The 27,461-nt window shown below is 35.4% G+C and overlaps 2 protein-coding genes across 2 annotated transcripts; one reads left to right on the top strand and one right to left on the bottom strand.

The window, feature by feature from the left end:
- The first annotated feature begins 276 nt into the window (after nucleotides 1-276).
- On the top strand, nucleotides 277-3,860 carry LOC116190132. Its single transcript, XM_031519791.1, has 4 exons — nucleotides 277-487; nucleotides 625-740; nucleotides 2,199-2,603; nucleotides 3,548-3,860. The coding sequence occupies exons 1-4, from the start codon at nucleotides 334-336 to the stop codon at nucleotides 3,611-3,613; spliced, it is 741 nt and encodes a 246-aa protein (XP_031375651.1). The 5' UTR covers nucleotides 277-333; the 3' UTR covers nucleotides 3,614-3,860.
- A 4,637-nt stretch (nucleotides 3,861-8,497) lies between these two features.
- On the bottom strand, nucleotides 8,498-10,267 carry LOC116190131 (UPF0496 protein 4-like). The gene has a single exon (XM_031519790.1). It carries the CDS (start codon nucleotides 10,012-10,014, stop codon nucleotides 8,845-8,847), a length of 1,170 nt encoding a protein of 389 aa, XP_031375650.1. The 5' UTR covers nucleotides 10,015-10,267; the 3' UTR covers nucleotides 8,498-8,844.
- Nucleotides 10,268-27,461: the final 17,194 nt, after the last annotated feature.

Consider the following 27,461-nt stretch of genomic DNA (forward strand, 5'->3'; position numbering starts at 1 on the left):
TTCCTTTATTATTTGCTCCAAAGTCTCCAAAGAAGCTTAAACCCATGATCTAAAATTTAGAACACTAACGGGTTATCAACTAAACTCCCCTTGATTGGTACACTGCACAACTTCGCTAAGCTCATTTTGGTCCCATCTAGGACAATTAAAAAACTAGAACAGTGAATAAATCAATATTTTTTAAATATTATTTTAGTAAAATTACTTTTTTAAGGGGGAAAAAAAAAGGAAAAAGGAATTGCTTCAGGGTTTAAAGCAACAGGCAGAATCATAATGCGGTATCCTATATCAGTCATATACCTTTTCCCCCTCGAGCAAACAGAGAGACGGTCAATGGAGGAAAAGAAGAAGATGTCACAGCTGCAGATGATAGCCCTCCTCCTCTCTGCACTCTCTCTGTTCTTCCATGGAGCTCACTCCTCCACAGTCGTAGTTGACGGGACCTCCGAGTGGAAGAACCCCATCGTTCATGTCGGAGACGTCGTCGGTGAGTCCCGGCCCAACAACATTTTCGACAGCTTCCTAAGTTTTTCCCTTTATGCTTTGTTTGTGTACATGGGGATCAGACATGACTGATTGCTCTGTTTTTGCTCTGTTTTGCGTGTGTGTGGTTGTTCGGGGCAGTGTTCAGGCACAAGCAGGGCAATGCTCTGTACATTTTCCAGAACCGGAGAGCCTTCGACCTCTGCAACTTCACTCAGGCTTCTCTCCTCACCAAACCCTCCTCCTCCTCTTACACGGTACACATCCCTCTCCCTCTCTCCAATTTTTAAAAATTAAAATTTATTGTTGTTCTAACATAATATCAAAAGAAAAGAAAAAGGATAAAATGCCGGTAAAATCACCGTGTTTGGCTTTTTTTATAGATAAAATCATATGTTTAAAATTTGATTTTAAAAATCACAATGTTACGTTCTGCTCCCATTTAGTGACCACAAATGTCTGCCGTCGACCTCAAAACGTAATGTTGCGAGTTTTAAAATTAAAATTTGGTTTTATTTGGAAAAAACTTTGTAATTTTACCGAATGCATGTTTTTTTATATTTTTTCTTTTTATGAAAAAATAGCTTGAAAAATCAATTACTTTCATGAAATTTATTGATTTATCAATTTTTTAAAAAAATTTAGCCTGAAAAATCACAACTTTTACCTCCATTTTCATGATCTACCAATCAATTAATTAGGCCGTTAAACTGCTGACGTGGTTGTTATCGGCGTTGATATGGCAGATGGTTGCCTATATGGATGGCATACCGCAAACTTTTTAGCCGAAAAAATTACATAGTTTGCCTTTTTTTTTTCTCTCATCTACCAAAATATGAATAACATTTCCCTCTTCTACAGAAATATCAACTACTTTGAAAAATCACATAGTTTGCTTATGTGTCCTCATCTATCAAAATATGGTTTTTTTTTCAAAAATCACATCTATCAAAATATAACTTTTTTGAATAATTATAATTTGAATTTGAACTTGTGTCCAACAAGTTGAACTATGCTAAAATTTTATAGATGTTGGTGTGCACAAGTTCTGTTGGAATAGTTATTTTGGCATGTTTATTGTTTTTGCAGTATAATATGTTTAAGTTCTTATACTACTTAATGAGATAACAAATATGGACATTTTTTTTATTTGCAAATTACAAATTTGTAACTGTTTTAACACTTATTTACTATTAAAATTTATTGTAACATTCAAATCAACATACATATATATAAATCCATAATTTAAACTTATAATCATTCAAAGAAGTCATATTTTGATAGATGTTATTTTTGAAAGAAGTTATATTTTGGTAGATGAAGGAACAAAAGCAGACTATGTGATTTTTTAAGCTTATTGGTACTTTGGTAAATGAGAAAAAATTTATTGATATTTTAGTATATTAGGGAAAAAAAAGCAAACTATGTGATTTTTTTGGTTAAAAAGTTGTGGCATGCCATCCACGTGGGTTTTTAGCCACATCAGCACCGTTAACGGTCACGTTAGTAGTTTTGACGGTCCAATTAACGAATTGATAGATCAGAAAAACGGAGGCAAACGTAGTAATTTTTTAGGCCAAAATTCAAAAAATTGGTATATGGAGAAATTTCATTTTCAGGTTATTTTCCCTTTTTTTTATATGGTTTGAGGTGGATAATAAATTATTTTCATTATTTGCTAAAATTTCTGATTTTTGTTGTTTGGAACTTGGAAGTGGCATCCTTCGCGCCCGGGCTTCTTCTACTTCAGCTTCAGCAACGGCTCTGCAGCCACATGTCAGCAGCCAGCCCAGAAGCTTGCCGTAGAGGTCAATTCGGCCCCGCCATCCCCGGAGATACTCATCATGCCGCCAGTGTCACCCCCACAGGCGGCTCCTGAACCTGCATCTGGTGGGGTAATAGCTTCCTCGCCGGCGTTCCCCTGGCCATTCCGTCCGCACCAAGAGCTCTCCCCTAGCCCCACCCCTGAAGCGAACTCTCCGACCATGGAGCCGTCTGTTGTGCCCAATAAGGCTGATGGGATTCCTTTCATCAACAGTAACCCGGCAGTTCCTCTGCCTACCGGAGAGGTGGACTCCGCCACCATACAGCCTCAGCCCACGTCCGGGCATGAAGGGCAGGTAATGAGCGTTCTTCTTTTTGCCATCTGTTCTCAGTTTTATTTAGCAACTTTTAGATAATTGTCTCGTAAGCATCGATAAAATACAAGAAATGCTGAGATACCTAACAGTCTTTGGCTATATTCAGATTCAAAAATTGCAGGGGCTGAATAATTGAGATAGTGAAACCTGAAACATTCAAATGCTTTTGTCTGTGGTCATTTGGGATGTGAAATAAAGTCTCACCATGCGTGTCTCTCTCTGGCTTGGTCTGTTTTCTTGTGGTCTATTCCTTTTTCTTTTTTTTTTTTTTCTTTTTTTCCTTTTCCTTTATCCTGTCGTAAGGAGGCCTGTACTAAATAGGAAATAAAGCAAAATAGAGACACATAAATCCCACTTATGAGAATTAAACTTAACTCACTGTTCTAAGACCCCTTTCTCTACTTGCTGTCTTCTTTTATTATCAAGGTGGGTCCACACGAACCATTTTATCTCAAGCTAGTTTCAGGCAAGAACCCAGCACGTGAGCATATATAGCTAGGCTTTCTCCTGTAATATGAGATTTCAAATTGTCTAAATATGAAACTAGCAAACTGCCGTCAACAACTAATAATCTTGAGCTGAACTAAACTCGAGCTATGCTCGAGATTTAAGTATTAATCATTGGAACTTTCTGAGCATATTGAGCACAAGTCAGTCACACATGAGATGACTGCAAAGCTGAAGCATGAAAATTGACGCCCAATCAACCCAACCCAAGCTTCAAGCTCGACTAGGTTGATACGTGCCCTTACGGACAAAAGAACAGCTACACAAAGTAAAAGGGAGAAAAGGGAAAGTGCCCAAAGTGTAGCATTCTACTGATTTGCTTGTGATAAGGTGCTTTACCTGAGCTGTAAAATGTTTTTGAGAGGGGGTGGGGTCCTAGATTGAGATTCATCATGTTCCCATCCTTGTGATTGCAGGTAATGGCGGGGCCGCTCCAGCTTCGAATGGCTCTGCTTTGGGCAGTCATGGTGATGATGCCATGAGGAAAAAAGATCAAGTGGGAGTTTGCAGGTTAGTCTCTTTGTAAAGAATTAGAGTAGGCCAATCATAAAAGCATAAAAAAAAAAAAAGAGGGATCCGTAGGTTAATCAGTGAGGGGATAGAGGATTGCGTTAATTGGGGGTCTAAAGTAGCTTTGGAGCGGATGATGATTGGGATTGTATTGTATTGGGATGCTGCTTGGCCCTAACCTTTTGTGAATCATTCTGGGCTTTTGTTCTTGCGGTGCAATCATTCTTGCCTCTCTCCCTTTCCCCTTTTACTTTTCTCTTTCCAATCTATGTCTTTGCCCTTTTTTCTCTTTTCCAAATTGGGGGTCACGGGAATGTCTTAACATAAATGATCAGAGTGCTGTGCATCCTCGTGCCAAACAGTTACTGGATTGGATCGTCAGCGCCCGGTTTCTGGAACGTGTCATTAGTAGGAGAGTCGAGCATCGGATTTAAATGCTCCGATTCTCAGAAACAGAGAAAATAAAAGTTCCATTCAGAAATTTGTCATCACATGGGGCGGGATTTAATCAGCTAAAGGGACAAACGGAAGCTCTTGGCCCGGTCGTAAGCTCACTTTGCCATACATATGCCAGTTCTCCAAGGAATCTATTGAGCGAGAGAAAATGTCATCACGTAGGCAATGCGCACCTGCTGCTGATGCAAACAGCAGTTAGCTTACCAGTAATACGTACGTCGGTGAACTACTATGTGATTGCGCGATTGACTGATATGATCTGCCAGCATGCCTACCGGCGGGGTTTAAGGGGCTTGTCAGGCTACTTCCAAGATCTTTCGAGATGCTAAATAAGGATCGATGACATTTTTAGTCGGCTGTTCAAACACTTTCTTACTTTGGTACTCATTTACTATTACACAGATTCTCTAATATGCATGTATTTGTGACGAGTAACCATCCTCATGGCAGCACCCAAGGATAACACTCAACAATGAGGTCTAATTTTCGGGACCCCAGATTCCTAGGAGTATCTCAAGCGCAACATTGTCTAATATTTTCCTAGATTAAAATCAAGCCTATCTGAACAATGAGTTTTGACTCTGCTCGTTGATTTTTCTGATGAAAGCCCGATCCCCTGGATTCCAATCATACGGGGATTGAGACCGCACACACTCGAATCCAACTTTGTCCCTCGCAGTCTGGGCCTACATTTGATTTACCTATGGTACAAAAAGTAGATAGTCACGCAACTCATTCAACGCATAATATTCGTTATCTGTGCTCCAAAGAATGTCTTGATATCTGGCTTGGTATTTTGCATATATATTTCGAACCTTGTGAGAGGAGCATCATTACAAGTAAACTTGGGGAAGAATAAAATCCGGCCCTAAATATGCATGTGGCTGGTTTATGTGTACATTCTATGGTGGCAATTTAGAAGATGATACCTACATGGAGCAACCTCTAGCATTTGTTCTGCGGGACAAGATCCATTTGATGGTGAAATATTCTCTCCTGAAGATAAGTTCAGATATTTTGGATCAAAGAGCGTTTCTATGTATCCATGTTGGTGTACCGTATGCATCATGAGGGACGAAGAATATGCTCTTGCTTATATATGCTGCCCTGGAAAGACTGATATCGTTCTCACAGCGATAATGAGTTGGGCAGCTCACAGCTTGAGGCCCATCGATGGTTAGATCGTATATGATGGGCCTGTGAAGTACTATCTCGGAATTGAAATTGTTCGTAATAAACGTGGCATCTACCTATACTAGAGGAAGTATGTGTTCAGTATCTGAATACATACACATACATATAATAAACATGAAAGCGACCTTACACAGACATAAAGCTTCCTCTCAAACTTTGTCACTCCCTTAACAGTTGTGTACCGAAAATTGCAGGTCAACTAATCTGCACATTGATTGCCCAGCACAAAACAGAGAATTCCTTCAAAAGGCGATAATATAAGATTAACAATGTGTGGACATCTCAATAGAGTACCAAAACACCCGACTTACGACAGGATCAGATTATGGAATCTTTAGTCTAAGGTTGAAAACACGGAAACTTAATGAAACCTTATTGGATATACTTGTTTGTGGTCTGGTATCCTTTCGAGCTACAGCCAATGGGATCTCGACCTGCAACTTTGAATCAGGACTCGTACTGCAAAAGTTAGAGGGTCTCTTAATTATAAGACGAAGTTGAGCTGTGCCTGTGTGGAAGAGGTCGACATTGAAATTGAAATAGAAAGATCGGGACCTAGTCTAATCGTTATCTTGTCTCATTCTTCATAGACGAGTTGAATTTTGAGATGGTTTTGGAAATGTTCTTTTCTATATCTAAAATCCTTTTTTTTTTTTATGTAGAAGATAAATCCATATCTAAATTCATTTGGAAAGAATTTTTCCCTCCAAAATTTGAGATAGGATGTTTGCCTTCAAATTAACCCATAGGGTTTTCCTTTTTATTTTTTGGTGAAAGAAATTAGTCTCTAAGCCTTACGTAAAATTTGCGAACAGAAATTTCGTCTTAGTTCCATTAAAGTTACAGATAGACTTAATCCTACCCCATTTCCATCCCCAACTGACAATATTCTTGTGCATAGTAGTGATATATGTCGGTTGGCGAGCAATTGTACTGATGAAATTGACAACTATTTTTTAGCAAATGGTAATTGAGGATGCTTCCGTTGGACCGATAAATATGCACATAGGTGGTTTGTGTATACATTCTTAGGTGGCAGTGTAGAGGATGATACCTTAAAGGAACAACCTCTGGCATTTCTTCTGCAGGACAAGCTCCATTCCCCGGTAAAAATTCTCTCCTCAAGATAAGTTCAGAAATTTCAATATCGTTCTCTCAGTGATAATGAGTTGGGCATCTCCCAACTTGAGGCCCATCAATGGTTAGATCGTATATAATGGACCTGTGGAGTACTATATCGGGATTGAGATTGTTCGTAATAAACCTGGCATCTACCTATATCAGAGGAAGTGTGTGTTCAATATCCTAATACATACGTATACATATATTAAACATGAAAGTGACGTTACATGGACAAAGTTTCCTCCCAAACCATGTCACTCCCTTAACGGTTTATGTCCTGAAAATTGCAAGTTAACTTATCTGCCATTGATTGCCCAACACAAAACAGAGAATTCCTTCAAAAGGTGATAATAAGGTTAACAATGTGTGGACATGTTAACAGAGTACAGGACAACCCGACTTAGTACCGGATCAGATTATGGAATCGTTAGTCCAAGGCTGAAACCACGGTAACTTAATGAAACATTATTGAATATGCTTGTTAGTGGTCTGAGATCCTTCCAAGCTACAGCCAGAGAGATCTTGACCTGCAACTTCAAATCTGAACTTGTACTGCAAAAGTTAGATGGTCCCTTAATTATAAGATGAAGTTGAGCTGTGCCCGTGTCCAAGAGGGTGACATTGAAAACAAAATAGATCGGCCGGGACTTGGTCTAATTGTTATCCTGTCTCATTCTTCAGTAGACGAGTTTAATTATGCAAGAGGGCCAGATGAGCTGGAACCTGGAAAGAAACCAGAGCGGGTCCATATTCGCAAGTGTTTGGTTAGAGTCGGAAGATATCTATATTTCCCTGCTTCTTGTGGATGTTCATGAAATTTCCTCTCTCTTAGAAGTCTGTTAAATTTCAAAAGCTTATAATCCTTTGATGCATCTTAAACCCGTAAAATTTCCTCTAGATCAACAAATAATTTCTTCAATCGGGTTACCTCAATCAAGTGCATACGAGTTTGGAACCGATCAAGGCACGAGTCAGATTTCCATGGACTGGTAAATGAAGTCTACGCTTCTCTTTGAACCAATCTTTACACATGAAGATGTTAAGAGATAAGATCAGCATTAAGAGGAAAAAGACAGAAGTAGCTTTTTTGCATTAAAGAGGAGAATTAATTGCCATGACAGCTAACGAGTAGTTGTTATGAAGGGAGGGCCATTGCTCTGACAACCCATTGTCAGTTTTCAATGGTGAAGGGAGGAGAGAGGCCCATGCTCCCATTAATTTCTTGATGATAGCTCACCAAACGGACCTATTCCAATAGTTTTCTTGATTAGGAATGCCGAGTTTTCTATTAGGGTGGAAGCTGGCACGAGCTTATCTCATCGGTCGGACCAGACTGACTAGACCGATCCGATGCATGAACATATTTGACTTTGACTCCACCATGTTCTAGAACGTTTCTCCCATGTTTGAAGGGGGTGAAGGTTTGACAATCGCAAGGGGATAATAATAAGATATTGAAAGACCCTGATGCAGGGTCAAACAGAGCTTATTAGAAAAATATAGGGAGTGGGGGCCCACACCCGTATTGGCTTCTTTCTTGGGCCCCACCAACCCACCGATGGCACTGCATGCCCGCCTTGGCTGGCTGCAGAACAAATACTAACCCCATGTGAGGAATTCCACGGAGGAGGAAGCAGTCAAAGTCAAACAAAAGGAAAATTCTGGGGGATGGCATGAAAGGGTCAAAGTCAAACTGAATCCCTGAGCTTAATTTAAGGGGAAAAAATGCTCGACGGACTTTACCACCATATTCCCAACAGTCCAACACGACTGGTGAATTATTGTAATTTTGAGAAGTCAATAAGATATTACTCCTTTTCGAATATAAATCAGTCAGGATTCTTTAAGGAAATCGTGATCAAGAAATTTTGTGCCCAGCGAGAAGCCGGCATTGAAGATCATCTGTCCCCGAAATAGGGTCACAGTTTTTAACTTGGAAGGATGAACTTGAGATGGACTCTCATTGTGGACAATGCTTACTACACATGGGAGCAGAACAGGACATAAAGAATTATAGTAAAAACCTGCTGAAATGTTTGTTATTCAAATATCTGTCAGATTTGTCAGACAAAGAACTAACAATCTAAAGGGTAACACAAAATTTATTTACTGCATATTCACTCAAAATTTGATGAGAACATCATCTTTGCAAATATGGACCAGACAGACCAGTTTAACAAAAATTAGATAAGAGTATCAAGATACAATAGAGTCTTAAGAAATTCGATTTTACAGCTGCAATAGCAAGCATCACCGGACCTATGAAGGTCCGTCCAATATTCTAAATCGATTTTCTTTACTCTGCATGAATTTCGGGGCGGATTCTTTACAAGCTAGTCCATCTGCTGACCCTTTTATTTCAGTTCTGCAAGCCTCAACAGGGGACATTCTTCTCAGTTACAACACCAAAGTCTTGCAGACTTTGCAGGTTTCATTCATGACTGTTTGCTCTTCCCATGTAATCGAGCCCCTCGGCTCGGCTCCGGACAATCCGATGGAAGACCTCCCTAACTTGCCGCTCCAGTGGGTCCAAACCTTCCTTCACGGAATCAAACACTTGAACCACTTCCTGGATTCTCTGCCTCACCTCCCCTTCCTTCTCCTCAGTCAATGGGAATTGAACTGAATCCACCATCTCGCTCATCATTCTCGAGCACTTTTCAACCTGATAAATCTCCCTCAGCAGCCCACAGGCATTTTTCCGTTCCCTTTTCTTGGACTCTTCCACGATCCTGTCGTGGAGCGAAAGCACCGGGGCAGCCCATGTGTACTGCCTCGGGATAGAGAAATGGGCTTGCAGACCGCGGTCCTGGCACGGGATTGCAGCCACCAGGGCCCACATTACAAACAGGAGGACTGAGGCCATCGTGAAGACGGCCACAGAAAGACCATTCGTTGCCACAATTTCATTCCCTTTCGGGGCGGAGAGATTATTCCCTATGGCCTGAATCTGCTTGGCAGCAGACCAAGACCTCGATACGCTCCAAGAGAGCGACCTGAAATGACCCACCGACCGATGATCCCTGGATGAATTGTTGTTCCGCCCAAAGGAACGGTTCCTGTGAGCCACAGTGGAACCAGAATCCTTCTCGTCGAGCATTGCAATGGCTAAATCAATCAGGGCCTTCTTCGCTCGGCGGAATTGGCCCTCCCCCAAATTCCTCTGATTTTCCAACGCGCACAAAACAATCTCCAACAGCTTCTGCCACTGCCTGATCCGTTCAATCCCATCCCTTATCGCATTACACACGTCGAGGGCCTTCACAGTCCTCTCATTGAACTCCGCAATCAACCGGTCCATCGGGGGACGTGACACCAGGGCCCGGTTATTGAACAGGATCGCCCTGAACTCCTCCTGGCAGCAGAGGAACGCGTCGAGGAGCCTGCGGACCCACGAGAGGGAGAGCAGCTCGTCGGGGCCGGCAGAGGAGAGGTCGAGGAACCGTTCCGTAACCTGGCGCTGGAACGCCTCAAGCTCGACCTCGAGGCCAGTGGCCTCGTGGGCGGACCCGCCTTCCATCGAGTGGGCAGCCACCTGATCGCGCCGGAGGCTGAGGATCGAACGGCCGATGTGCGAGCCCTGGTAATCCGTCGCGGGCATTATCAAATGAAATCGCAATCAAGAACCCCCAACTGGCCACAACCCCTCGAATTCCCACAACCGGCCGCCCCAAATTCAAGAACTCAAGAATGGAAAAAAAAAATCCAACCCCACGAATCAAAATTAATACGATTCGAGGTCCAATTCTGCGGATTGAGTAATACCCTGATCTCGAAACTGGGTAACGAAGATACTCTAGAGAGAGAGAAAGGATCGAGGCTAGAGAGAGAGGGGGGGGGGGGGGGGGGGGGGGCAGATGTTGGGGGGTGATTGTGTCGGAACCCTAACGGAAGGAGAGGATTTTATTGGGGGAATTTGGACCGCGTCTTCTCTCTGGTGGTTGGAAAGGGAAAGGTCTGAACTCCGAGGGGGGGAAGAGAGAGAATTGAAAAATATTTTTCTTTTTTCTTTTTTTACCCTAATTAGAAAAAAAAATAGTTGAAAAATGGAAATTGCTCAAATTTAAAATTTTGGGCAGTAAAAATTAACGAGGGGGAAAGAGAAGAAGCCCTTTGCATGACACGCACCGAACACGCAGCTCACACGCCTAAAGCATTAAATGCCGCCATCTCAGATATCTCCCGGTGTTCGCTAAAGCGGATCATGTCTCAAATCTCAGCCGTTAATTTAGAATACATGGCACTGTTGTAGGGGATGTTTTTCATGTTTGAGGTTTCACACTTTTTCGACCTACTAAAAAATAAAATTCTCTCAACCCTGCATTATTCTTACTTGTCAAATACATTTTCGTTAACTAGAAATTAAAAATATTTTACTTTGCATGTTAGAAATGTTGTTTTTGTTTTATTTTTTAAAATGATTGCATGATAAACATTCTCTACTCTATAAGAATGCATTTAGGGCGAGGTTAATGAGGCACGCCCATAAAACTTGAATTCTTGTTAAACCTTTGTTATATACTTAATTTCGGATAATTCAAGTCAAGGTGGAGATTTGTTGAGTGTGGCTCGAATTCTGAACACAGAGATCCGTGGACTCATTGAACGAGTAGCATTGGTCGAGGCTACAGTATAACAAACAGCCAACTGTCATTGGACATAGGAAGGAGATAGACCCCACGAGTAGTCGACTAGTAGCGGCGCATGCAGTCAAACTTCAGAGAGGTGCAAATCCTGAATGCGATCTGGCGTAATCAGAATCAGATGGGTCAGTTCATTTATTTCCTTATCCGATTGATTTCTTTCCCAGTGGTACAATCAGCCGATTTCATTTCCCATTTTTCTTGAATCAACTCTCTTCCTTTAGTTAGGCCATATCTTGAGTATATTGTATTTTAGGATATTTCAGATAGAGAGAATATTGGGATTTCTATGTTGAGAGTTTATTCGGTCCTCTAATATCAATGGAGATCATTCATGTAAAGGTGCGAGGGAGCACCTACGATGTTGAGAGTGATTTGCCAGTTTAAGAGGCTATTTGTGGGTTAGAGTTTGACTCTTTTGGTTTCATGCCTTGTTCGCTCACTGGTACTCTCCATGGTTTAAGTCACCGTCAAATGTCATTTTCCCGTAAATGTTTCCTTCAAACGTTTTCACTACGTTTGAGGGTTTTACCACATATATCTTGTATGTGTATTCTTCTATATTTCGCATTATCTTCTTTGATATTGAGTAGGTCACATCAGTTTTCATGAAATTGCCTATATTCAACTTAGATCCTAATTGGTTCAAATCTTGCATAGCATTTAAAGAATTTTACGCACATTTATATTTGTTCTAAAGTCTATATCTTTTCTAACAAGCTACCTGAATAGTCCTTTGTGTACGATTGGATGTTTGATCAAAGGGAAGAATGGAGACGTGAAAATGTACCATAGAAAACTATTACCAATATACCTTTTTTTTTATTTATAGAATGAGTTTCTCCTATAATTCCTATGACAATTTTTCAGGTCTAGACAAATAAAAGAGCCAATTGCGACTGGTCGCTTTCTTAAGATTTAAAAAAAAACAGTTTTATACATGAATTTTAAGAATATATATATATATATATGTATAAAATATGCAAATGAAATACAGAGAGCTATTGTTTGGGTAATTTTGTATTTTACAACTACACAATATAGGATTGAATTACCTATTAGAATAATTTATTTTTTATTATGATAAACTCATAGATCTCCTTCATAATTAAAAATATACAACTGAATTATATTTACAAGTAATTTGAAATTCACTATAAACACATCATATAAGAGACAAACTCACGCCTAAACGAAATTAACTTAATCTAGCAGACTAAGTATATGCGCGGTCAAGTGCAAAAAATTGCATAGGTGATGTCATAAAACAGCTGTTAAAAGGGGAATTTTTCTCCAAAAATTCACCTTCAAAAATTATTTTTTCGATTACAAGGAAAACTTATGAATATAATACATTAAAATAACAATCCTAAATATTTAATTAAGAGCACAAGTAGTCCACTAAATATTGAATCAAAAATCTTTTAATCACCAAACTAAAGGTGTGCTACGTCACCTTTAAAAATTATTGCAAAATTAATATTGGCACAACTAGGGGCATGGCAAGCTGACATGTAAAAGAGCCGACAGGTGGGAATGCGGCATTCACCACCGGTGAGTTCACACGTGGCACGATGTAATTTGCTGGGTCTTTGAGGGCGCGTAATATACTGTGATGTTCTGCTTCTAGAAGGGCTGACGTGTATGGTCCATGTTCTTGATCGGTTCCTGCTATTTGACCATTTTACCCCTCGATGTGGAACATGTCAAACCGTGCTTCCCCCATGAGCGATGTCTCCTCCCCCTCAAGGCTTTGACCGGTTGGTAGGGCTGATAAAAAAAAAATAGACAGTATGAAAATCCGATCCAAACCGCCTTTATCTGCCCTTTGGTTTGATTAGATCACGCTTTTTTTTCGATTAAAAAGGAGATCCGTGGACCTAATATATTAAAATAGAAATCATAAATATCTAATAAAAGGACACGGATAGTCTCAGTGGATATCGAACTGAGACCTCTTGATCACCAGACAAGAGGTGCACCACTGTATTTTTTCCTCTCTTGATTATTTTTTGCTTTTACCCTTTTGTAGATCATGGTTCGATTGTTGATTTGATTTCCTCTGTCTTTTTCGGTTATGGGGATGGGGATGGGTTTCAAAATCACAATCCCAAATATCCCGACTTGTCCCGAGTTTGCATTATAATTAAATTTATCAGCTCAGCCTAGTGAGTTCACTAAACTTGCCTATAACCCATTGCACATTGAGCCCTCATCAAAACCCTTCAAAACCCTAGAATTTCCTCACTCCTCTACTTCTCTGTTGCAATTGCAAATTCCTTCTCCCTTCTTAATAAATGTTGCATTTGCTCTGTACTCACGCTTTAACCCTCACTCCTCATGCTCACGACGGTTCATTTCCTTTCTTCTTTTAAATTTTCTTTCGCCTTAGCTAATCAACAACTGTAGCTTGTTCTTGCTTTAAGTTTTTGTTGATTTTTTTTTCGATTCTTTCAACAATGTAGATGTCTTCGGACAATTTTCTCGGGTAAACCGAGAACCGAACCGTAAAAACCCGTAATCATAAGGATTGGTCTTCTTTACTTATTTTGGTTATGGTTGTAGGGGATGGGTTCTAAAATCCCTGAACTAACGAAAGCGGTAAACTATAATTTTACCCCGAAATCGCTCCGAACCAAATTGTGATCAGTCCCTACTGGTTGGTTGGTTTGACCTTGCTGCCACCAGGTATAGAACCGAGATTTTGGTCGTGGAGGGGCCGAGTTCTTAGGGAGGACAAAAGGAAAAGTAATTTTGCCGAATTAAGAGGACAAATATAAAAAATTTCACAAAAAGTAGAAAATAAACTAATAATTTTTCATACAACATCAAAATTTTAGGGGAGGCAACTGCCACCTCCAATCTCCCTTCCATACATCCCTAGCTACAACAATAATCCAAATGCTAAGCTCTAGCTCTTCTCCAATTGTTTTGTAGATACATAAATAGCAGTTCTCTGATGAAAACAATTTCAAGTGAATTATCAAAAATTATAAACGATCTCTGAAAACATGGCGAACTTTCTTGCTCCTAAATTCTCGCTTGATGCCTTCACAAAACCTGCAGAAAATCCTCGATTTCTGATTGGCATGCTTCCCCGACAATCCAACATGGAACTCGCATTTTTATTTTCCCTACTCGTCCCAATAAAAATCATTGAGTATATAATGTAATTAGTATAAAGTTCATTCACGTCAAATAAGGAGTGGAGATGCGTAAATGTACATCATTAAAATAACGAAAGGCATACGTGATTTCAGATTCAATAATTAGTGAGATTATTCATATTTATTTATTAGTAATTTGGATCTCATGAGTCTCCTTTATTATCAAAAAAATAATAAAAGGTAAAATTTTATTTTAACACCGCTACCAATACATAGTTTCTGCGATCAAAGTTTTACTGATTTTAGAAAAGATAAGGGAAAAAGACAAACAACCTTATAAAGTAATAACAGTTTAATTTAGATGTGCTAATCTAATTAGTAATTACTAAAAAAGCCCATGTATGGGGATTCCGGTGCACCATGACTTATCCTCCTCCATTGCCGGAAGCAACTATAACATGCGTCCCCAAAAGAATACAAAGGGAAAATTTTCTCACAATCCTATATATAGTCTCAGAAGCTAAACTTGACCTACTGGATTGGTTAAGTAGTCCGGTATATATTTCCCTATGAATGAAAAATCTACAATTGAGAGCACCTATCTCTTAGTAAGTCACTCTGGTATGAATTAGACCCATTAAACTTCTAGGTATAAAAAAAAGAACATTTTATATTAGGATTTAGTGATAAACTTTTAAGTAATTAATATACGTAATTTTTTACTAGTGGTTTATCTTTTTTTCACAGCTAGAGATTAACCAAATTACGCATTTAAATACTTATTTTATTTTTTACTGATCTTAATTTCTCATGTATTTGATTTACTTTGCAATCTCTTTAAAAGACATAATATTTTGCTCTCAAATTTGTATAAACACTATATAATTGAGACTCGTTATTGGCATCTCTATTGAATATCTTTGTGTATCCTTTTATTTCTTTTTATTCTCATAAAAGACGAGTTGCCACATGCAAATGCAACGGACGTGGATATAAATTATGTGTATTTCATAAAAGAAAACTCATTTTTATTAAGGTCCATTATAATGTGTATCTCTTGAGAAATTCTACGGAATTCGGCCACCCTCAGGTATCGTGAGGATACATTAATAAATTAGCTGAAATGGATATGAACGGGATTATTTAGGACTCCTATAGTGGATCATAATTGTGTATCATGAAAGAATCTAATTAGCTTTTTTATCATTATATTATTATGAGAAGTGATCAAAAATTTCCGCATCTTCACTTGTATGTCAAATTATCTGGAGATACTTGACGCAGAAATAATCACTCTATATGCGAATTTTCTGATATTTGAGAAACCCTATGTACATATCATTTAAAATATCGGGGAAAAGGAATTTATGGATGGTAAGGTATGGACTATGGAGCCTCAGCATGAAGGCACCACCACAAATAATAATTAATTAGAACTCCTTTATTAAATGTCCTATGCCATGATTTGTCTATATATATGGTGTTGAGGGTACGGTTTAGATCACCTAATTGATTGATATAGTTGAATACACGAAAGCGTGATTCACAATGAACAAATATGTGTATATATATATATATATATATACACAAATTTATATATAGTACTTTTTCATCGAAAGAATCATAATATATATATATATATATATGTATGTGGATATATATAAGTATGATTTAAATTGTTGCCGTATATACAAGGCAAGAGACGATTAAGACATGTTTTATTATGTCCCCGTTACCCTGAAAAGCGAAGCACACATTGGAACTGGAAATTGTATACAATTATTTTTTCTTTCAGTGACCTTCTTATGATATTATTTGACGATCACTTTATCATATATCATATATTATTTACTAAAATATTTATTAATTATTTTCATAGATAAGTTTTACAATTATTTTTCAGTGTGAACTTTGGTATCCGAAAGTTCAATTTAGTCCTGACTAATCCAATCAGGCTGGATCAGCCCACTAAGGGGTAAAGTTCTCCAAGCATAGATTTTCTGAATTCACAAGGGCTTGGACCCGAGAGCTTACTCAAGCAAAACAAGCGTCGAACCGCTTGAATCAAACCATATTGATAAGTTTTACAATTTTATTAAATTAAATGAAACCAATTAGTACAGAATTCCAATGAAAGTTTTACAATGCAGCTCGCATGTCGAGGAAGAAATTAAATATGTACCAAATTTACCCACTTGCTGTGTTTAGCTCTTGCAAGAAACTGTGAATGAAATAAGAATAACTGGTCCTATCTAGAAAATCCATAAATATTGGTAGCAAGAAATTCTTTAAAAAAAAAAGAAAAGAAACTGATATATTTTAGTTCTTACCTTCAAAAGTTCAGTTGCTTTATCTAATAATCACGGCACAACGATATATATATATATATATATATATGTATTATATAAAACATATAAAGTTGTATATTTTAGACTTTATAAAGGGAGAGTTTGGCTTGGTTTGCATGCTCTTGCAAATTTCTTTGCTTTTTTTTTATATACTTTATTAGTTTGATTTATTATATATATATATATTATTTAATATTTAATTAATAAAAAAGCAAAAGATAGAAATGTTGTCCTTTAGCCAACCTTTTATATTAGGCATAAATTATAGAAAAAGATGAATGAATTATTTAAATCATGAAATAGTAGTCACTGTTTTTTTGTATTATTTTCTAAAATTAAGGAAAATTTCTTTCCAATTTTAATATTTTTTTCTTAATTCATTAGATTATTGTAAATATTTTGTGATATTTTGTTAATATTTTCATAAAACATTGAGTCGTGTCTTGCATTGGCCACATTCTATCAACTCATTATTGACTAAGACAACACATTGGCCATCTAAACCTCTTAAGATTAAGCTCTTGATGTTAAAATTTTCACAATTAGTTGTATCAATTATGCAATCTAAATATACTAATTGACATGTGATATTAAAACACCATAATATGTATAGATAATAACACCATCCCGTGCATGCACAGCCACCAACGCTAGTATATATATAATGCGACATAGCTGATCCGAATCATACGGAAACATCCTATAGTTTTGAATTTTTAACTTTTTCGTGCTCAAGACCGACGATCCACCAAATTAAAGTGAGAGGGAATCACTGATTCAACTTTAATTTTCCTTTCTCCTCGTCTGAGAAGAGAAGCGCGAAGTGATCGACCTCGAATGACTAGATAAGACTGTGATTTTCGTCAAGCTCAATGAAGTCAAGTCCTGCAGGTGCTACAAATGATACCGTACATTTAGCTAACAAATATATATTTACTAGGCCATTAAACTCGTTTGTAAAAAAAAAAATTATTATGAAATGTTAGATATTAAAAGAAGTTATTAATATTGGCCATTTATAGTTTACATTAATATAAAGAAAATTGTTTTTATACTATATACACTTTAATACGATAAATTTCATACCGATGCAAGATAAAATTAATTTAAGAGCTTACAAGCAAATCGTTTATGTAAAATATTTCATATACATTATCTCAATTAATTATCAATTCAATTTATAAAATAATCATCATTAAAATAAAAAATACAAAATTCCTAACTTTTGAAAGAAAGATTAATAATCATAGAGTATTCGCAATTGTCTTTTTCTCACTCATATTTCATGTATTAATTTTAGATAAAATTATTAATCACTTAGATGAGAGATTACCTTAATTTACTTTTATGAGGCTAATAATGATTATAAAACTAATTCACGAAAGTTAAAAAAAAATAATCATAAAATCCAAAAATACCAAATTCCTAACTTTTGAAAAAAATATTAATAATCAAAGAGCCTATAAAATTTTTATATTAAGCATCCGTGTTTTTTTCTCACTCATATTTCATGTATTAATTTTTTAGATAAAATGACTAATTACTTCGATGAGAGATTAATTTAATTTAACTTTTATGAGGCTCATAATTATTACTAAAATTAATTTAGGAAAGTTTAATAATTCTTAGTTTCTTTAAAATTATGTATTTATTTACTAATAAGATAGCAATTACTTATAAAAATAATAATAAGTGATAAGAATTATACTTTACTGTTTATTATGGGTATATTCTCTTTAATTACAATAATAAGTAATATTATTCAATTTTTATATAACATGTTAATTTATTAAGACATTTACTACTCTACCCTTATTTAATAGAGATATTTACAATTTAACCCCTATTTAATAGGATAGGATACAACTTTATACATATAGTACTTTTTTACCTATCCACTACACGAGTTATTTTTATTTATATTTATTCATGATTTTATTTTATCTTGAATTTTATTTTATTTTCTCCATGAAGTAAATATTATGTACAAAAATAATTCTGTAAGGGTGATTTTCATTTTTATTTTTATCGTGAATTTTGTTTTATCATGGATTTTACTTTTATTTTCTCCATAGATTAAATATTATATACAACAACTTATATAATCAAAGAAAGAGAATTTTGTCAGTTGGCAGGAAAAAATAAAATATTAACAAAAAATTTATGAAATTCAAGAAATTACTAAAATAGTTAAATCAAAGTAAAATAACGAACTGTTACAATTATGAAATCATAAAATTAATTCAGTTTTATGAAACTACATAGTCCAAAAAATGATATCAAGGACAATAATTTTCTTCTTTGCAACAAATATTACGAATTGAAGAAAGATAAAAGTAGTAAAAAAAATGAAGAATAAAAAGAAAACCAAACAAATTTATAAGATTTTGAAAATAGATTATACAATATTGCATAAAAGCAAACATCCAAGTACTTGTGGCATATATATTAGGACCGTTCAAGAAAAAAATTATATAAAAAGGATTGTGTCCGAGTGTAATTGTATATTCCCATGAGTTTTATAAGGTTAATTCTAGAAAATAAGATGTTATAAAATTTATTTTGTCATTAGATATATGAATTCTGCATAATATTATGTTATGCAAGCATTGCTTGTGGATTATAAGAAACAGAATAGTATATTTTAATAAGATGTTATAAAATAAAGAATCCAAGAGAAATGTATAAATGTCGTTGGAAGCATATATTTTTGCAAATTCCCTATATAATATTTCACATCATCCAACTTTGCTACTTAATATATATTTATTGCAATATTTACTATATGAGATTAGCGTGCTAAATATACATATTTAAGATATTTACGTAGCTATATCTTGAAGAGATATATGTAGCTAGAAACCAAATAAGTAATTATAAAATAGAAACAAAGATAAAATAAATAATGATTCCTCTTATATTAGAAAATAGGGGATTTCATTCTTATACAAAAATTGATGAATGTTCAAGGGTGAATTAAAAGTAAAAAATCATTCATATGAACTAAAAACACATAACCAACTTAAACCTATCTCTTGAAGACTCAACCAGCTTAATAGCTTAGGAAAATTAATCATACGGAAGAGTGAATACAGAAAAAAATAATGTATTCAGCACATGTAACAAAATTATACTTGATAGAAACAAACATGGACTCTAATATGGGAAGACTTCATCCTTCTTGTTTTATAATTGACTCCATAACATGCACCACCTTATCTTAAAGTGAAAGCAAAATAAATTATAATAAATAAATACATAAATAAATAAATAAGAAATCTGGGAATTGGAAAGTCAATTACATACCATTGTAGCAGAAAATAGAAAATGGCGAATATCAAATCACGATGTCCCTCTTTGGCATTGAGCTTTTCTAAACCTATTCTTATATATATATATGTGTGTGTGTGTGTGACCAAGGATGCAATTGATTGTGGAAATCACTTCCCTTACAAGTATCACGAACTGTAGTCATTATAAAATCCAGTTAATACCAAATTATTGATTTGTAAAAACTGTTACTATAATAAATCAGGAATGACTGTAAATGCTCTAAATATTAAATGTTATAGTATTTATTAAACGGATAAAATGTTGCTATTAAAAAATATATATATATATATATATATGTTCACATTCTTTAATTCGAGATATTTCTGCAAAAAATATAATTCAAGAGAAATTCTTCTATTTAATCTGTAACTATAACTTATCGATATGTGAACCTTTTTTAGATCAAATCAATACATCAATCAGCTATACTTTTACATTTAACACCGAGGCTGAAATTCAGACAAAAGGAAGTCCATTAAATAAAATATATTTTGAAAGTTCAAAAATTATATACTATACACTTTCAGATATAAAATTTGTTTTCTTTTTTCTCAAAAAAATCATTCTATGGTAAAGATCAAGCTTGCCTTTCTAACTTTCTTTTCTTGAAACTAATTTCATATAAATTAGACGTAAATTATCCTTAATTCATAAAATTCATTTTCGTTAGTAAAATATATATATCTATATCTATATAATATGTACATATTAGTCAAATATATTGTAATTAAATGGGAATTGATTAACAATTACAAATTATTCAAAAGTACTTAGATATAGATTTACTTTTCTAACCCTACGATATTATGACATTTACCTTTATGACCTATTTATTAGTTGGGTTACTATTATATATACATATATAGATTAACATATATGAAAAAAATCCTAATAACTAATAAATGGGCACGAGTAGTCCCACTGGGTATCGAACTTGCAACTTATTGGTTACCATAATTGATTTTTATTTTTACTGCCACTAAATATAATTAGTCTACATCACAATCTTATCATAACAACAACATATGTAGTTTGTAACTTTCCAATTCCAAATGCATGGGAATCTTATGTGACCTCTCTGTTGAATCCATCAATAAACATAATACATTGTTTATCAATGAATATTTATTGAATCATTGATAATGAGCTTATGATCCTTTTCTTGTTTGTAGCTTTCTTAATTATTATTGAGAATCAAGAATGATCGATCTCTTGTTCTTGAAGCAAAAGAAAAGAAAAAGGGCACGTAGGCATTTGGTGGATTGTGAAAGCGAAGGGTGACAAAGAAAAGAGCACCCCAACTCCACATTTTGCGGCATCTTATATTATATTTTCACTTGCACCAAAAAATTATATATATATATATATTATATCTTTTCATTAAAATTAATATATATATATATATCTATTATATTTTCACATTAGAATTAATTATAATTCTTTTTCTTTTTCATCTTTTTCCCCAATCGTGCAAAGGGAGTGGGCTCCATGTTACATTTTCTGCATTTTTCCCGAGTCAGTCAATCTCCCTGGTCTCACATCGTATCTTTCCCCATGGACCGACCAACCAAATGAGAGAGAGATAGATGAGAGACAAAAATCACTGCTTTTTTTTTTCAAATTTATCATCGATGACATATGTGGTTTTTTTTTAGGAAAAAAAAATTAAGGTGCAATTATCAAAAGTAGTTGTATGGTGCAATCAAATATTATACCGACGTACCATCAGAGGTGATGGCCTAATGGTTCCAAGCTCACTCCCATGTGGTTTGGAGACTCCCAGATCTTGAGTTCAAATCCCCCCGAGGACATATACTAGGGCAGGGCTCTTTGGCTTGGATCTGGGGTCATCTCCGGCTTCTGTGAACTATACTAGGCCCCTGGTCGTGTTACACTAACAGGGCCAATGCTTGCGCTAGTTGTTCAGTTCGTCTGATATGTTCGCGGTTAAACACGAGAGCCCGAATATTGCATAGCGGGGGGCGGCAAGGTTGCCATCACTGTTACCCACCATATTACTTATCGAAAAATATTATATCGACGTGGATTGGTTTTAAGAGGTTCAGTGATTGTATCCTTTGAACTAGGTCTAGAGTTCGAGTCTTGTAAGTGAAAAAATCTATGCATAAAGCGTTTTATCTTTTAGTGAGCCGATCCAGCTTAAACTAGATTAGTTAGAGTACACTGAAATCTCGGATATCATACACATTCAAAAAGAATTATGTAAAATTTTCTCAAAATTCATGCAATTTTTTTTTCGGGTACAAGGGAGGCCCATGGGTCTAGTGTATTGAAATAGAAATCCTAAATATCTAATAAAGGGGGACGGGTAGTCTCACTGGGTATCGAACCTGAAACCTCTTGGTCACCAGGCGAGAGGTGCATCACTGTGCTATTCCCTATCTTGATCAAAATTCAAAGTTCATGCAATTTGGAATGGGAATGAGAGCACAAAAGATACCCCACGTCAATGTAAGCATGAGCACTACGTAAAATAGGTAATATCGATCAACAGGGTACTAAGTCGTGGCACTAGCTCGTCTTCAACCCAAAATTTAAGAAATTTCTAGGTCAGGGTATTATTTGAAAGACTACCAAAACCCTTTTTATTTCGGTTTCTACATCACCTGTTATACCGGGTTCTGCAAAATGCTATTTTCAAAATCTTTTTAGGAATTCATTCTGATGTGTTAGAAATATCATATGATATCCTCATGAAAGAGATTTGGCTTGACCTAACCTAGCAAACTGTGTTTGCAGTCAGCGACTATAACACAGAAACCTGGAACCATGGCAAAGAGGTTCTTATGTGAAGAACATATAAGAACGCAAACAATTTCTCCCGATTTTCGGTTACAAGAGCCCATGAACCTAGTAAAATAAAAGAGAAATACTAATAGCTAATGAATGGGTACAAATAGTACTACTTGATATCAAACTTGTAACTTCTTAGCTGTCAAGCAAGAGTGTACGCCACTGTGTTACACCTATTTTATTCATTATCTCTTTTCTTTTCTTTTTTTCCTTTGCCTACGTGATCAGGACAAAAGGCAAGGCATTCCATTTCTAACTACTTTGCATTATAAAATTTTATTTAGTTGTATAATAATTTTTTTTTGTTACAAAGAAAATACACGAGTCTAGTAAAAATAAAAATATAAACAAAATGAACATGTATAATTCCATTAATAGAAATCGAATCTAAAATTCTTTGTTTATTAAGTAAGAACAAGCTAGTGTCACTGCAATATGCTTCTTTTCTCGAGCATGCTGGCTAAAGCTACTACACAAATCTTCAACGTCTCTAACTAAATTTGACAGTTATGGGGCCAAAACAACCAGAGATTAAAGCGGACAATATCTGTCACTACAGTAAACAAAATGAGACAATATCACCGGCCACACAGAACCAGACATGCTTTTGTGCCTTCTCAGGAATTCAATTCCCCAAAATGGGAACTCCCTATTTCCTTTTTCTACAGTTTAAAGCCAGCCTAATGAACGAACTAAGGAGGCCGGGCCCCCTTGCCAATGTTCTCGAGCACAGGGCCTGTCTCCTTCCTATCTTTCCACGACATCGGTCACGAAGATGCTACCGGCCAAGTCGCAGAATCCGCCGGAAACATCCTAATTCTGGGGAGAGTGCCAACAGAACAAGTGAGAGTATTTATATGAGACATACATTGCTATAGGCCGTGTTTGGTATAAAGAAATGGACATAGAAATATCATGCAGTCGACATGCATTATAATCTCAAGAGAACCCTGCATTGATGCATGAGGCACCACACTACCACTCAAAACACCAAAAAACCAGCAACTCGGACCAAGTCCGAAATTTACAACTGAATGTCTGATAAATGAGATTACGAACATCTAAAGAACTTATACAGTGTTTTTTTTTCCAAATCCTGAAAACTGCGTGCATATGTATATAGGTTTTCTTGTAGTGTGTGTACACAAGACGAGATGATATATGGACATGTAGACATAGTATGTCCTCAATACCTTGAAAAGCCTTTAAAGTAATTGGTTCAGTTCCTCAGCTTCGGCATCTTAAGATGCAGAGTGCCTGTCATTCCCATCAGTTCGAGTGTCTGATTTAGTTGACTTGGATTCTGTGGATTGCTTTGAACTCAAACGTGGATAGCACTTGTTGACTCCGCTGTTCTTGCTTGAGTTAAAAGAGATATTCTGGTTTCACCAAAAAAGTTTTTTTTTATATTTTTTTTAAAAGAGAGATATTCTCATTCGTATAATAGGCGTTGATGCCCTGGAAAGTTCAAAATTTTCGTCATTTGGATCAGTATTAACTAAGGCCGTGGAACCAATGGTTATGGGACCCGAATCCATTAATATGGATCATCAAGCACTTTAGGGATGTGAGAATTGTGTGACAATATAATTCTTTTCTCTTTTCATTTTCTACATGACCTTCTTATTACTAGTGAACGCCACGTCACTATAAGCAGATAATACTAAAATAATAAGAATGATCAGAAGGAATTTCTACTTCGTAAGTTTCTAATTATTTTTTTCTTTCTTATATATTAATTTGGTGTTTTTTATTCAAAAAATTTGGAGGAGATTATAGGGAAGTTTTGAGAGGAGTTATTTACTAAAGAGTCAATACGTAAGAGAATTGAGAGTCGGGATGAGATTGCGAGAAAAAGGAGAGAAAAGTGGGTCCGAGAAAATAAAAAGGAGAGAGAGAGAGAGAAAAGTAGGAAAGAGAAAATTGAGTGAAAAGACCTTTATATCATAACCTAGTTAATTCGTAATTGGTTAATAGATTTTTATGATGGGTAATTTCGTCATATCATTACATTTATTTATTATAATTTCAAGAATTAAAAAAAAAGCTTTCTCCCTTTGTAACAGTACTAGACTCGGCGTTGGCATTGCTATCCACGGGAATTATTAATCAATTTACTTAATAAAATAAAAATTGATCTAATAATATAGATAGCTTTTTTTGGCACCTAATGGTATATAGACATTAAATAAATTTTCACTTATATAAGAAGCTTGCGGACCTTGTGCTATGCCTGTCTATTGTAATTTCTTTTATTATTCGTTGAAAATTCCAAGGAAAATTATAATTATTTTTTCATCAGTTTCGAATATATACATATTTTTTCTGTAGAGACGAGGAAGGAATTTTTATTAGCCAAAATTTTAATTTAATAAAACTAGTAACAGAAAGAAAGAAATTACTAGACGAGAGAGAAGAAAGAGACAATCAAGAATTGAACGACATCGAAGAGAGGGTGATAATGTGTCAATGTGTAAATAATATTTGCAAGTTATCACGAAATATAAATTGATTGTCACTATTTATGATAATTCAAGTTAAATTTGTGATAATTTGTTTGAAATGGAAGTTTTCACAATCTATGATAATAATGACTTAATTTGTGATAAGATGACAGAAGTTATCACTAAGTGTTTTGAAGTTATCACAATATAATGAGATTATGACAATTAGTTATCACTAGATATACTTAAATTATCGCCACTAGTGATAATTTGCTACAAGAAAAATTCCCGTTGCTACCGTAGTAGTAACATGGATAAGAGCCGAAATAGGAATGATATTTTGTGATATTGAGAAGTCATCACTAAATATATCAAGATTATCACATGTTGCATTGAGATTATCACTTTTATTGATAAGTTATCAATTTTTATGATAACTCATGAAATTATCACGACTTATGATAATTGAAGTGTATTTCGTGAAAATAATTAAATTATTTTAATATAAATAAATTATTTCTAAGAAAATCAATGAATTATTTTTATAATTGTTAAAATAATTTTAGTAAATAATTTTTTAATTAATATAGAAACAAAAAATATTGGTTAATTATTTTTTATTAAGCATTGAAATATTAATTGTCATATATTTTTTAATGAAATTATTTTTAAAAAATATTTTATAGTTAATATTACTAATGCTAATTATTCTATAAAATGTATTGAAGTAATCAAAGCAGTGATAGTTATTCAAATATGTGATTTGCTTATTCTTCTCCTTTTTTTTACTTTTTTATTTCAATTATTTTTATCTCTTCAACATAAAACTATAAAAATATAATATAATTATAATTTAAAAAGGGAAAGAGACGACTGCGACGGGAGGGCTCAGTTCACATCGCTAGCAACCTCCCCCATGTTTGTGGTGGCCAATGATAGATCCTCATAGCGGGGAGAAGAGAGAGAGGGGGGAGATCCTGAGCAGCAGGGGGCCGATATCAACCATCGCCGTCTGGGTGAGCTAGCTACAAGCTCGCTTGAGACGATGGTGGCTGACGCCGGTGCCTCCACCCTAAAACCCTATCCTTCACCGTTCATCGTCTTCGTCTCTTTCTTTTGTATTTTTTTTGGTTTTATTTTTCCTTTTATATAATATAACAGAAAAATTGAAAAAAAAAAGAAGAAGAAGAAGAAGAAGAAGAAGCAGGCAACCGGTAATACCGGCTGCCTGCTTGGACGGCCGAGATGAGGCCTAGATGAGCTGGCCTCATCTGATGGTAGGAAATTCATCCGGGATGGTCAAGGACCGGAGCGGATAAATTTCCTTCCAGAATCAAAATGCATGCATGGGAATCTGTTTATCTGACCTCTCTTGATTCTGTCAATAAATATAATGTATTGTTAATCAATGAATATATATATCAATAATGAGCTTATATGATCCTTTTCTCGATCACTTTTCCTTATCGTATGGACAATTAAGATGGGTATTTTGTTCTTGAAGCAAAAATAAAAGAATGGAAACTTTTGGCATTGGATGATGCACTGTGAAAGCGAAGGGTGACAGTGAGATCATGGGCAATTTCAAATGTTCGTCGGATTCTTTTCTGTGAATTTCGAATCATTTACACTGCAGGTACTAATTAATCGCTCGGTCAGCCGATGACCGTATTCTTGTGGTTAAATAGAATCATTTTGCAATTGGACAAGAGGACTGCTAATCCATGTTGCCTTTTCTTTTCTGCATATTTCCCGAGTCAGTCAAGCTCCTTTCTCCTCTCTATATAATCCTTTTCCTTCGACCGACCGACCAACCAAAAGAGAGAGACAGTGACGTAAAAGTCAATACTTTTATAAAAGAAAATTCAAATTTGGTTGTTAAATCTTTAATTAGTGATACATGTCTGTTTTAATTTAAGAATTCACAATTTTCACCAAAACAAAAATATCAAGATATTTTACGTAACTTTGGTGACAGTGTATGTATTTGGAGAGGAAGGAAAGGAATTTCAATGGTTAAAACTTAAAAGGAAATTAGGTACGATGAAAATGCACTGGGAGTAAGTGATTAAAAGAATTCCAAGTAACTCACCAAAAAAAAAAAAAAAAAATCCCAAGTTCAAAAAGAAAAAGCATTACACAGAACACACAAAATCGAGCGTCGTGATACTTGTTCTCGCCTTTAAACGTCAAACTGATTCTATTTCCAATTTTCGTCAATAGATTTTCCGGAACTCTTTTATTGAAGTTTTTTCCTGTTGCCCGTTGCATCCGTCCCTTTTTCAAAATCATTTCACTTTCGATTGACCTAACCTATCGAGGAGTGCTTGCAATCACTTGACCATGACACTGAAATCCG

The sequence above is a fragment of the Punica granatum genome, unplaced genomic scaffold, assembly GCF_007655135.1.
Source record: "Punica granatum isolate Tunisia-2019 unplaced genomic scaffold, ASM765513v2 Contig00325, whole genome shotgun sequence".
NCBI lineage: Eukaryota > Viridiplantae > Streptophyta > Magnoliopsida > Myrtales > Lythraceae > Punica > Punica granatum.